The sequence below is a fragment of the Agelaius phoeniceus genome, chromosome 24, assembly GCF_051311805.1.
Source record: "Agelaius phoeniceus isolate bAgePho1 chromosome 24, bAgePho1.hap1, whole genome shotgun sequence".
NCBI lineage: Eukaryota > Metazoa > Chordata > Aves > Passeriformes > Icteridae > Agelaius > Agelaius phoeniceus.
The window spans coordinates 5,096,612-5,108,886 of NC_135288.1; the positions used below are offsets into that span (position 1 = coordinate 5,096,612).

Here is a 12,275-nt window from a genome sequence, read left to right on the forward strand (position 1 = left end):
GCAATTTCTGAATTGCTCAGGGGATGGGTTTTCCCCCTGAAATCTGCAATTCCTGGGTTTTTTCCCCCTGAAACCTGCAATTCCTGAATTGCTCAGGGGATGGGTTTTTTTCCCCCAGAAACCTGCAATTCCCGTGTTTTTCCCCCTGAAATCTGCAATTCCTGGGTTTTTTTCCCCCAGAAATCTGCAATTCCTGAATTGCTTAGGGGATGGGTTTTTCCCCCAGAAATCTGCAATTCCCGGGTTTTTTCCCCCAGAAATCTGCAATTCCCGGGTTTTTTCCCCCAGAAATCTGCAATTCCCAGGTTTTTTCCCCCCAGAAATCTGCAATTCCTGAATTGCTCAGGGGATGGGTTTTTCCCCCAGAAATCTGCAATTCCCTTGTTTTTTCTCCCCCTGAAACCTGCAATTCCTGAATTGCTCAGGGGATTTTTTGGTTTTTTTTTCCCCCAGAAACCTGCAATTCCTGCATTGCCCTCACCCTGCAGCCCCAGCGGCAGTGGCAGTGCTGGTGACCCTGCACAGTGTCGGGTGCATTGCCGTGTGTCCTCCCGGCTCCCAGCACTGCAGCAGGGACACAGCAACCCCTGGACTGCCCTCATCCCTGTCCCCAGCACCTTCTGGGGCAGCTCTGGGAAGCCAAGAGCTGTGGAAGCAGCTGTGGGCACGGCCAGCAGGCTCAGCCTTCTCCAAAGGGCTGCAAAGGCTCACGGCTCAGGAATCAGGAAACGTGTTTTAACTTGGGATCCCAACCTCACCCAACCCTCTTCGATGTGGAATGGTTTAAAGGCAATCATCCTTCTCCAGGGAAGTTCTCCTGTTGCCTGCATCTCTCACAAGGTCGTTGGAGCCTGTGACTAACTGGAGGAATGCTGAACAAGATCTGGCTTGCTTTTACGCATCCAGCCATTTTCTCCCCTAAAATATGTGCCTAAATCCCTCTATTCCTCCTCACAGCTCTATAAATAGCCCAGCCGAAGACAAGCCAAGCTCTCCTTAATCCAGGCTTCACCTGGAGAAAAAAAACTTATGAGAAACTCTGGCAAAACAGGCACGTTAGGAAAGCTCTTGCCACCCAACTGGGAAATGCAGCTGCTGCAGGGACTGCAGGCAGGGCAGAGCCACTGAGGTGGCACAGGAAAACCTGAGGGATCAACCAGGAGAACAGCAGCAAGGGAAAAGGGATTGCTGCTGGATGGGGCAGCATCCAGGAGTATCAGGATGATGCTCAGCTGATCCAGGAGTATCAGGGCTGAGCTGTTTTGCTCCCATCCTGAGCCATTCATGGTTGAAGCCTGTGGCTGTGAATGGGGAGGTGAATGGGAACCCACCACAGAACGGAGCATCCTGAGCTCTGTGTGGGAGAAAACCCTCCCTCAGGAAGAATGGTGAGAGGTGAGACCCAGGGTGTCATCTCTGCCAGGCTGGGCTGCCTCTGCATAAAGCAGGAGGCAGCACCCTGAGTGCCCCCAGACTTTGGGAATCTGCTGGTGGAGAGACCCAAAGTCAGGTGCGCGGGCAAAACCCCAGACTTGCTGTTCAAAACTGATGCAAAACCACAGACTTGCTGCTCAAAATTGATGAAATTGTGGAAACATTCCCCTAAAAGATGAATTGAAGGCAGGAGTGTTTGTGTGTGTGTGTGTGTGTAAATATGTACATACACACACAGGGATAATTATTCACACAACTGCAGCAACGACCTCCCATGGAACAGCCCCAACAATGGGACACAAGGGCTTGGTACCAACACACTTAAGGTAAAACCAGGAATGAAGGGATTTCCTTCTGTCTCCAACTCCCTCTGTGCCTGTGCTGGATGGTTCTGAATGCCAGGGACAGACACAAACCCTTTTCCCTAAGGAAACAATCTCAGCGCTTGAGCACAGGGCTGGAAATGCATTACCTGCAGCACAGGTACAGCCTCACCTGCCCTGCCCTCCCAGGGATTTCCACCAGGGGAAGGAAGCCTGCCTGCGAGGACAGGTGAGCAGTGTGGGCTCAGCTGGGATGACAGAGTGGTGCTGGGGGTGTCCAGCACCTCCAGGTGCTCCTTGGATGGATGCTCAGGCTGACCTGTGCACACAGAGCTGAGGGACCCTGCACCCCCAGCACCTGAGCTTTAAATCCCAGCTTGGGTGTGATTTATGGGTGGATGCTCAGGCTGATCTGTGCACACAGAGCTGAGGGACCCTGCACCTCCTGCACCTGAGCTTTAAATCCCACCTTGGGTGTGATTTATGGGTGGATGCTCAGGCTGACCTGTGCACACAGAGCTAAGGGACCCTGCACCTCCTGCACCTGAGCTTTAAATCCCACCTTGGGTGTGATTTATGGGTGGATGCTCTGTGCACACAGAGCTAAGGGACCCAGCACCTCCTGCACCTGAGCATTAAATCCCACCTTGGGTGTGATTTATGGGTGGATGCTCAGGCTGACCTGTGCACACAGAGCTGAGGGACCCTGCACCCCCAGCACCTGAGCTTTAAATCCCACCTTGGGTGTGATTTATGGGTGGATGCTCAGGCTGACCTGTGCACACAGAGCTAAGGGACTCTGCATCCCCAGCACCTGAGCTTTAAATCCCACCTCGGGCTCTGCAAGAGGCAGATGGGGCAAAGCAAGAGGAGCAGCCACTGCCTGCCGAGGCTGCAGCACCTGCACCAACACAGGGCTGGAGCAGCTCCAGGTCCTCCAGCAGCTGCAGGACAGGGACAGGAGTGCACTGGGACAACCCCTGGAGCATCCAGCATCAGGCTGGGCAGGCAGAGCCAGATCAGGTAAAGCGAAGGATAACTCAAAGGAGAGCATCAAAGCAAAGCAAGCAGCACCTACCGTGGTGTAATGCTGCATCGGGTCGCTGATGTAGAGCATTTTAGTTGTCTCGGGGCTCGCAGAGCGCGGGGCAGGCTCCTGCCACGGGACTCATGGGGTCGGGCCGGCCGCCGGGAGGGGAGGCGGGGAGGGAGGAGAGCGGCAGCGGGGCCGGGCGGGCAGCGCCAGGGATGCTGCGCTGGCCACCCCGTCCGTGTGCCGCCGTCTGTTGGCTTTTTTTTTTTTTTTTTTTTTTGCTTTTTTTCATCTCCCTTAGTTCTGTCAACTCGCTGCATCCAACAACAAAACGGGGCCCACCCCTTCTGTCCCTCATGACTATTCATTAAAGCACAGGGCAGGCCCCAGCTTGCCCAGTGATGGACTGGGCGATACCAACCATTCCCGCTGCAGGGAGAGCAGGGGTCCGGCTCCACCACCAAACCTGCCCGGATCCCACTCCCCAAAGCTTCTTCCAGCCACACAGGGGGATGGAGACCTGCTGGGCTGGCAGCTGGCACCAGCACAATGGGGTGCCCACCCTGGCACTGAGCTGGCAGGGCTCTCTCTATGAGAGCTCCATGTCTGGGAGATGTGGATTGTGGAGGGAGGGATGGAGGGATGGAGGGATGGATGGAGGGATGGATGGAGGGATGGAGGGAGGGATGGATGGATGGATGGATGGATGGATGGATGGATGGATGGATGGATGGATGGATGGATGGAGGGATGGATGGAGGGATGGATGGATGGATGGACGGATGGATATCTAGAGGGACAGACAGGAGTAATTAGGGGTAGATGCCTGACAGAGCATTGGGGTGACCTGCTCTGGGCTGGCAGCTGTCACCAGCACAATGAGGTGCCCACGCAGGTACTGAGCAGGCAGTGGCTCTGTGAGAGCTCTGTGTGTGGGAGATGTGAATTTTAGATGGATGGAGGGATGGATGGATGGATGGATGGATGGATGGATGGATGCAGGGATGGATGGATGGATGGATGGATGGAGGGATGGATGGATGATGGATGGATGGATGGATGGATGGATGGATGGATGGATGGATGGAGGGATGGATGATCTAGAGGGCCAGACAGGAATAATTAGGATAGATGCCTGACAGAGCATTGGGGTGACCTGCTCAGTGCCACCGAGCACCAGCACCAGATGTGTGCCAAGAACAGCCGGAATCAGCATGCACTGAGTGATCCCTCCCCTCTCTTGCCTTCCCCTCAGGCTGTTGGCATCCCGTTACCAGAGCCCTTCTTGTCCAGAGCCCTTCTTGTCCAGAGCCCTTCTTGTCCAGAGCCCTTCTTGTCGCTCACCCCAGGCTGCCCCGGCCCCGCCGGGCTCGGCTTTGGTGACAGCAGCAGCGAGGGGAAAGGCGATGCTCGCTCAGCGAGGGGCACAGGCACAATTAGCAGCACTCTGCCCAGCCCCTGCCCGCTGAGAAGGGCCGGGGAAGGGAGGGAAAGCGAGCAGAAAGCGAGGGAAAAGGGGCTGGGGGAGGGGAGGCAAGCTGTCGGCGAGGGAAACGGCGACTTTCTGGAGGGAAAGAGCGATTTCCCGGAGGGAAACAGAGATTTTCCGGAGGGAGATGCAGCCACCAGCCGGGGCAGCCCCAGGGATGCTCCTGAGCATCCCTGAACACGCCCAAGAGGCCGGGATGCCTCGCACGGCCGCGATGCTTTTCCGAGACTTTGTCTCAGACAGAAGCAAAGGTTTCTGGCAGGAAAGGCAGCGGCACGGGCCTGGGGCTGTGCTGGGAGCACGGAGTGCCCCCCCTGCAGCAGCTCTGCCTCCTCAGCAGCTCACAAATGGCTTTTGTCCCGGAGAGAACGGCACTCTGCTGCTGTCCTGGTACTCACCTAGAACTGCTGCCCCGCTGCTGCCTGCACTGATGTTGTCTAACAATAAATAGCCACGATTTTACTGACCCTTGTGCCATTGATTAACCCTGCCCCAGCAAGGTTGGTTTCTCCCCCAGAGCCCCCAGCCCACCCCTGCAGGGAAATCAAGGATGTGCCCGGCTCAGGTGCCCGTCCCTGCTGTGTGAGCACACTCACCATCACCGAGTCAGTCATGCCTCTCATCTGGAACACATCCATGGTGACCTCTGTGCTGTTGGAGACCTCATTGCTGCTGCTGGGGTTGGCTGGAGGCAGGTCGAAGTAGGTGCTGTCTGGTTCCCTGGGCAGGAGGTGAGGGCACAGTCATCTCCCAGCTCGCCAGCACAGCCTGTGCCACCACCACCACCCTCCCAGAAACTCACAGTCCCCTCAAACCTCGTCCCTTTCTCAAACCTCATCACTTTCCCAAACCTCATCCCTTTCCCAAACCTCGTCCCTTTCCCAAACCTCGTCCCTTTCTCAAACCTTGTCCCTTTCTCAAATCTTGTCCCTTTCCCAAACCTTGTCCCTTTCCCAAACCTCATCCCTTTCCCAAACCTCGTTCCTTTCCCAAACCTCATCCCTTTCCCAAACCTCATCCCTTTCCCAAACCTCGTCCCTTTCTCAAACCTCATCCCTTTCCCAAATCTTGTCCCTTTCCCAAACCTTGTTCCTTTCCCAAACCTTTTCCCTTTCCCAAACCTCGTCCCTTTCCCAACTTCCTCCTCCATCCTCTGCTTTTATTTCCACCTGGCGGAGCTGTAGATGTGGGAAATTCTGCATCCACCCAGCTACTCCAGCATTTCTGTCACCTTGGGATGCCTTTATGTGTGAGAGGGCCAAGGAAGGAAGATTAAATGAAGCACAATCCTTCTCCCTTGCTGGATTAGAGCATGAGGCTCAAAGGCCAGAAGACTTGCAAACATCTTGGTGGGGCTGGGAGATGTTTAATTTTGGAATTAAGGGTTCCAGCTTGAGGGGAGCTCTGCTCTGGCCCTGGAGCATTGCTGCCCATGGGACAGACATGGGAAATGGAATGCCCTGAGCCAGAGAATCTGAAACCAGGGAGCCAAATTTGCCAGGTGGAAAGGGAGTTTGTGGAAAGCAGAGGATGCAAAAGGGAATTTGTCTTTGTCAAAGAGCCACTGCTGCCTTTGAACATCCCCATGGGGAATGAGCACACCCCACTTACAGCGAGCTCCAGAGGTGCTCAAAGGTGGGGCCTTCATCAGCTGGGGACGGCTGGGACATCTTCAGAGCAGGGGAGTCTGACAGAGGATAGATCACCCTGGGGGAAAGGAAACAGCAGGGTTAGTGCTGCCAGAGTGCCCCTGTGTGCCATGCCATGCCATGCTGTGCTGTGCCATGCTGTGCTGTGCCATGCTGGGCTGTGCCATGCTGTGCTGTGCCATCTCACCCCAGCAAAGCAGCTCTCCAAGGAATCCCTCAATCCCAGCTCCCACCCAGCAGCACGGCAGGGACCAGAGAGCCCCAGAGCCCCTGGCAGGGGGCACACAGGTCAGGGACCCCAGGCTCCCTTGTGGGGGACGCACAGAACCAGAGCCCCTCAGAGCCATCATGGGGACACAGAGCACCAAAGACCCTCAGGGGCCATTGTGAAGGACACACAGGACCAGAACCCTCCAGAGCCCAATGTGGGGGACACCCAGGACCAGGGACCCTCAGAGCCCAATGTGGGGGACACACAAAACCAGAGTCCCCCAGAGCCCATTATGGGGACACAGAGCACCAGAGACCCCCAGGGGCCACTGTGGGGGACACACAGAACCAGAGCCCCTCAGAACCATCTAGGGGGGGACACAGGACCAGATTCCCCCAGAACCATCATGGGGGACACTCAGGACCAGAGCCCCCCAGAGCCCATTGTGGGGACACAGAGCACCAGAGACCCCCAGGGGCCATTTTGGGGGACGCACAGAACCAGAAACCCTCAGAACCATCGTGAAGGACACCCAGGACCAGATTCCTCCAGAACCATCATGGGGACACCCAGGACCAGAGACCCCCAGGGGCCATTCTGGGGGACACCCAGGACCAGAGCCCCCCAGAGCCCACCCTGAGTGACCACAGCACTGGGCAGCCCCGTGGCCCATGGTGGGGGACAGTGCCCACAGCCCAGCAGTGCAGGCCAGGGCAGCAGGCAGGGCTGAGCCAAGCTCAGTGAAATGAACCCGTTTTCCACCCAAACCCTCCTGGCTGCTGCTGCACGGTCACAACCAGAGCCACACTCAGTCCAGGCCATCCCCCTTGTCCCTGCACGGGGATTTTTGGAGCAAAGCAGCCCAGCCCAGCTCTCCCGTGTGCCCAGAGCCTCTCAGAGGCAGCAGCTGCAGCCGGAAGTTTCACGGAGCCATCTTGAGCCTCGTGCTGCCTTCCCCTCTGGACAACCATCATCCTCCTCCCTCAGCCTCTCTCTGCCAGCAGCAGGACCTCTTCCCTGCCCTGGCTGACACCCCCAGGCACAGCTGGCTGTCCCTTTTCCCCTTGCTGATGTTAGCATCCCATCTCATAGTGAAAGCCCGACACTTCCTGTGCTTTGGGCGGGAGATGCTGAGCGCAAGGCTGAGCCAGGGATGCTCCAGTGCAGGGAAGCTGCTCCCTGAGCCAGGGATGCTCCAGTGCAGGGCAGCTGCTCCCCGAGCCAGGGATGCTCGAGTGGGGCCCCTGGGGCTCAGCTGGGGACTGACTGACTGCAGGGCACAGAGTTAAAATGAAAGCGGGGAAGTTTTCCCCGTCAGTTTTGACAAAACAGAGCATCCGCAGCCACCATCCCTGCCTGGAGGGATTCCCATGGCACAGGAGGGCACAGGAGGGCACAGGAGGGCACAGGAGGGATCATTCCCCACAGGTGCCGTGTCAGGGACAGCTAAAAGCAGAGTCTGATGTCCTCGCATCCCTCCTCACCCCATGTGTGACACACACACAGAAACGAAAGGAGCCACGAGCAGCTCTGAGAGGAGCCCAGAACAGATGGCACAGGGGACAGAACAGGACTGCTGGCGCTCTTACCCCTCTTCCATGCTGCTTTCCCTGGCCCAGAGCAGCTTCAGGAAGTAGCCAGGCCTTTTCCTCCCGAGGAGAAAGCACCTCTGCACCGCCCCGGCTGTGTGGTCATCAGGGTGACACCAGCTCTAACCACGTGGCTGCTCTCGGGCTCAGAAGGGAAGAAATCTGACTATTTTAAGGGCGTTTCGGAAGTTCCCTTTCACTCTTTGTGGCTGTGCAAAGCCAGCACAGCTTCTCCTGGTGTTGGAGCTCTGAACTGAGCTGGGGTACAAGGGGAAGTTGGGGTGGTGGGTGCTGTTAAAGCACATCCCTGCTGCTCTGATCCCTGCTCATCACCTCTGCAGCAACAGTGACAGCCCAGCACCAAGCACCTGGGTTGGTAAAGAATTTACCGACCAATTTACCTACAAATAGGGTTCCCCAAAGCTTGTCTGGTTCCCCAAAGTTTTCAGGGATTGCTTTCACATTTGGGAAGCTGGGAAAGCACTGTGGTGTGATAAATAAATGTGATAAATAAATGTTAAAGTAGTGATGTGATGGTGAGGTGTGATGGTGTTCACAGGGGTCCGAGGATGAGGGAAGAGATGAGGATCTGACTCCATGTTTCAGACGGCTTGATTTATTATTTTATGATATATATTACATTAAAACTGTACTAAAAGAATAGAAGGATTTCATCAGAAGGCTAGCTAAGCTAATAATAGAATAGGAAGGAATGATAATAAAGGCAGCTGTCTGGGGCTCTCTGTCCGAGCCAGTTGGGCTGTGATTGGCCATTAATTAGAAACAACCACATGAGACCAATCCCAGATGCACCTGTTGCATTCCACAGCAGCAGATAACCATTGCTTACATTTTGTTCCTGAGGCCTCTCAGCCTAGCCTTCGGATGAAATCCTTTCTTCTATTCTTTTAGTACAGTTTTAATGTAATATATCACATAAAATAACAAATCAAGCCTTCTGAAACATGGAGTCAGCTCCTCCTCATCTCTTCCCTCATCCTCGGACCCTGTGACCACCATCATACCCTCCCACCTCGGTGAGGCACTGGGGGATGCTTGGCACGGCTGCCACAGCTCGGGAGGGACCCGCACTGGATTTATTGCAGGTTTCTAAGGGGAAAAAACAGACCAAAAAGTGCAAACCATGGGGTGGTGCTGGGATTCAGGGCTGCCGGTGGGATTTGCCGGCGTTCAGCCGCGCTCCAGCGTTCCCTGGGTTGCTGCTTCCCTCTGTTGCTTGTCAGGGCATTGCAGGGAGGCTGCACACGGGAAAAGAGCCCGGCAGCGGGGAGAAGAAACCTGCCAGGAGGTGATGCCCCAGCTCTGAGCCCCGCGGGACCCGGCTCAGCCCCGGGATGGGGCTGCCAACCCCGGGATGCGGGACCGGCTCCGCTTCCCTCTGCCCACGGAGATTCCCTGCGAGCAGCCACTGAAACAATGCCCAAAGATTGGTATGGAAAAGCTCCACGTACTCAGTTTTCCACTGGAAAACCCAGCCCCAGATAGAGGGAGGAGGAAAAGGAGGGATCAATGTCCCTGCAGCCACCCCAATGTTGGAGAACAAGTCCCTGGAGAAGCAGAGATGAACCTCAGCCCATCCAACCATGCCTCACTCAGGTGCTGTGGCCACAGAGGTCACATAATAAATAAAACAGAAATTCTAATAAATATTAGAATGATTAATAAGGTCTAATGGATTATTGGAATGATTATAAACTCGATTTTTTTCATCAATATTGGAGAACAAGTCCCTGGAGAAGCAGAGATGAACCTCAGCCCATCCAACCATGCCTCACTCATGTTGTGGCCACAGAGATCACATAAGAAATAAAACAGAATTTCTAATAAATATTAGAGTGATTAATAAGGTCTAATAGATTTTTGGGATGATTATAAACTCAATTTTTTTCATCACAATGAGGTGAAGGGCACCGTGGGCTCTCAGCCCTGCTGGGATCTGGCTGGGTTTGCCCACTGAGTTTCTGCACTCTCTGGAAGGAGCATCTTTGAGCTCACTATCAACTCCAGGGCTCAGGTTTAGCACCAGAAATGCTCAGAATTTGTTATTCACTGCCATCCCACCACTCCAACAGCCCAGAAGGAAACATGAAAGGGAGATAAATGCACAAACTCAATCTAACAGCTTAATTCCTAAGGACCCTTTGGGAGAGCAGGAATTCTGAGAGCTGTTTCCGCCTCTCACACGGAGCTGCTCCATGGCTTGGGATCTGGCCCTGCTCTTTCTCTCCTGCTCACAACGAGACCCACCAGGCTCATCCAGCCCACAGCAAACAACTTAATGTCTGCAAAAAATGCTGCCAGTCCCACAGTGCCACCACTTTGTGCCCTGTGCTACATCATTCGTTTATCCCAGACTGTTACATTCAAAATGAGCTTTGTAAGAGCGGTGGAGAGCCAGGGAGCTTTCCTGCGGCACACTTTGAACCTCAGGACCCTTCCAGCAGCTTATCAACAATTTCCTCCTGAGAAGGAGAGAAATCCCCTCGTGATGGGGCAGAAGGCTGGGGCTGCTGCTCCTCCTCCTTCCCTGGCAGCCCTGCACAGGGATTTGGGGTAGCCAGACCCTGCATCCCACCAGCACCCAGCCCCTCCGTTGCTTCTCCCATTCCAGGCTCCTCCAAAAGCGCTCTCACTCCAGAGTTAAGGCACTTGGAAGCAAACTTTCCAAAAACGTTTTCTTTTCCAGAAAAAGCACCAGTCCAGTTGGTATCTGGTGTTTTTTTTTTTTTCCCCTTAAAAGATACAAGCATGGCTTACTTTTCACTTTCCAAAATAGTTTTTTTTCCAGAAAGTTTTTCCAGAAAAGCACCAGTCCAGTTGGTATCTGGAGAGGTTTTTTTCCCCCTTAAAAGATACAAGCACCACTTGCTTTTCATTTGTAAAAGCAAGAGGGGAAAACAGCATGAAATAGAAACATTAAAGAAGGCAAACTCATAGAAAACTTTCAATATTCTGTCACAACCCCGCCGCCAATCATCCCCCAGCTGTATTATATAGAAACTCACACACCCCCAGAGCAAGGGGCTTCCTTTTGTAGGGTTTTTTTTCCTCCCCTCCTACCTGAGTTTTTGAGTTCCCCCGGAGGTTTCCCGCAGGCAGGAGTGGCCTGGGACTGAGGATCTACGTTATTCACTGCCCTGCACACGGGAGTAGCGTCCCGGTCGCCAAGGCAATGACATTGGAGCCGCTGGAAAGCTCCGTGAAAAGTGAGGCAAAAGCTCCTGCGCTCCTTCCTGCCATAGGAGGCAGCTGCAAAAGGGGGTGGGGAGTGCTCAGCCAAGCGTGCCAGGGAATTAAAGCCGGACAAAGTGACGCCGGGTCAAGTGAGGGATGCGAGAGCGGGGCCAAGCCGGTGTGGGAAGCCCAGAGCACACAGGGAATATTTCTGTGTCTGTCCTCTGAAAGATTCAGGTGTCCTGTGGCTGCTGTCTCGCTGCGAGTCCTTTCTTTTAAAAAAAAAGAGTATCCTACATAGCATAGTTTTTATTTTGACATTTTTTTGATATAACCTAAAACTGTATTTAACACACTACTTAAGAGAATTAACACAGCATCACTTTCTAACGCAACACATATAATATTCATTTTAATGTTTGCGAAAAGCCAATCATAAAATGCATGCATTTTTCACATTGCTCCCATCCACAACATACTAAAAACCCCAAAACCTCAATTTCTCACCAAGTGATGCACCTTCACTACTGTCTGTAATCTATTCCACACTTTTTGTGGATTCTGGTCTATTCTGGAGTTTAGGAAACTTTCTCCATGAATGAGGGTGAAAGTCAGGGCACCGCAGAGCAGACCCATGCTGTGGTGTGATGTAATGGCCTGTTTCAGTCATCCTGGTTATCAATTCATGCCCTACTTTGTCCCAAAATTGAATATTGTGGACTTCTTCAGGAGAAATTTGTGGGAAGTGTAGAAAAAGCCACCTTATAAATTGTTTCTAAATTTACCTTTAGAGAACGATACATTTCCACTGTCTAAAATTCCAACAGTCTGATAACGGGAGATTGTACTGTGCCTTTTACATCTAAAATGGGCTCTAAATTAAGCACAGCACAAAAAGGAGTGTATTATCAAATTGTTGGGATTTTAGTTAGTCTGCATTGGGGGCTCTTTGGGATCAGCTATTGGGTTAAAAGGGAAAATAATCCAGGCGTCAGCTCTGGATGATTTTGATTAGAAGGCCATTTTGTGCCTTCTAATGAAAAGCTGCAGAACTCACAGCAGTGAGACTGTTTCACTGATAAGGAATAATAAACACCTGAGTGTGAACATGAACTACTGTCTCAAGGGCCTTCAATCCAGACCCAGAGGAACCCACAACTGGTACCACCATAACCAGCAGCAGCGCTGGGCTTTAATCAGCCACAGGGTCAGGGCATGGTTTGGGTCGGAGGGGCGCTTAAAGATTGTCTGGTTCCACCCCTGCCATGGCAGGGACACTTTTCACTGTCCCAGGTTGCTGCAAACCCCATCACAGAATGGTGAGGTTGGAAGAGCCCTCTAAGATCATCGGG

At 53.5% G+C, this 12,275-nt stretch overlaps 1 protein-coding gene across 3 annotated transcripts in view; it reads right to left on the reverse strand.

The window, feature by feature from the left end:
* TP73 (tumor protein p73) overlaps window positions 1-10,910 on the reverse strand; it is a 35,347-nt gene extending 24,437 nt beyond the window's left edge. For 2 of the 3 annotated variants that reach the window (XM_054647727.2, XM_077190345.1), the window contains exons 1-3: window positions 10,810-10,910; window positions 5,891-5,986; window positions 4,876-4,999 (exon numbers count right to left, since the gene is read on the reverse strand). In XM_054647727.2, coding sequence (XP_054503702.2) covers window positions 4,876-4,999; window positions 5,891-5,949 — 183 coding nt within the window. In that variant the 5' untranslated portion in view covers window positions 5,950-5,986; window positions 10,810-10,910. Of the gene's footprint in view, window positions 1-2,835; window positions 3,019-4,875; window positions 5,000-5,890; window positions 5,987-10,809 lie in introns of those variants that run through there. The other variant, XM_054647728.2, reaches the window with a different exon arrangement.
* Window positions 10,911-12,275: the final 1,365 nt, after the last annotated feature.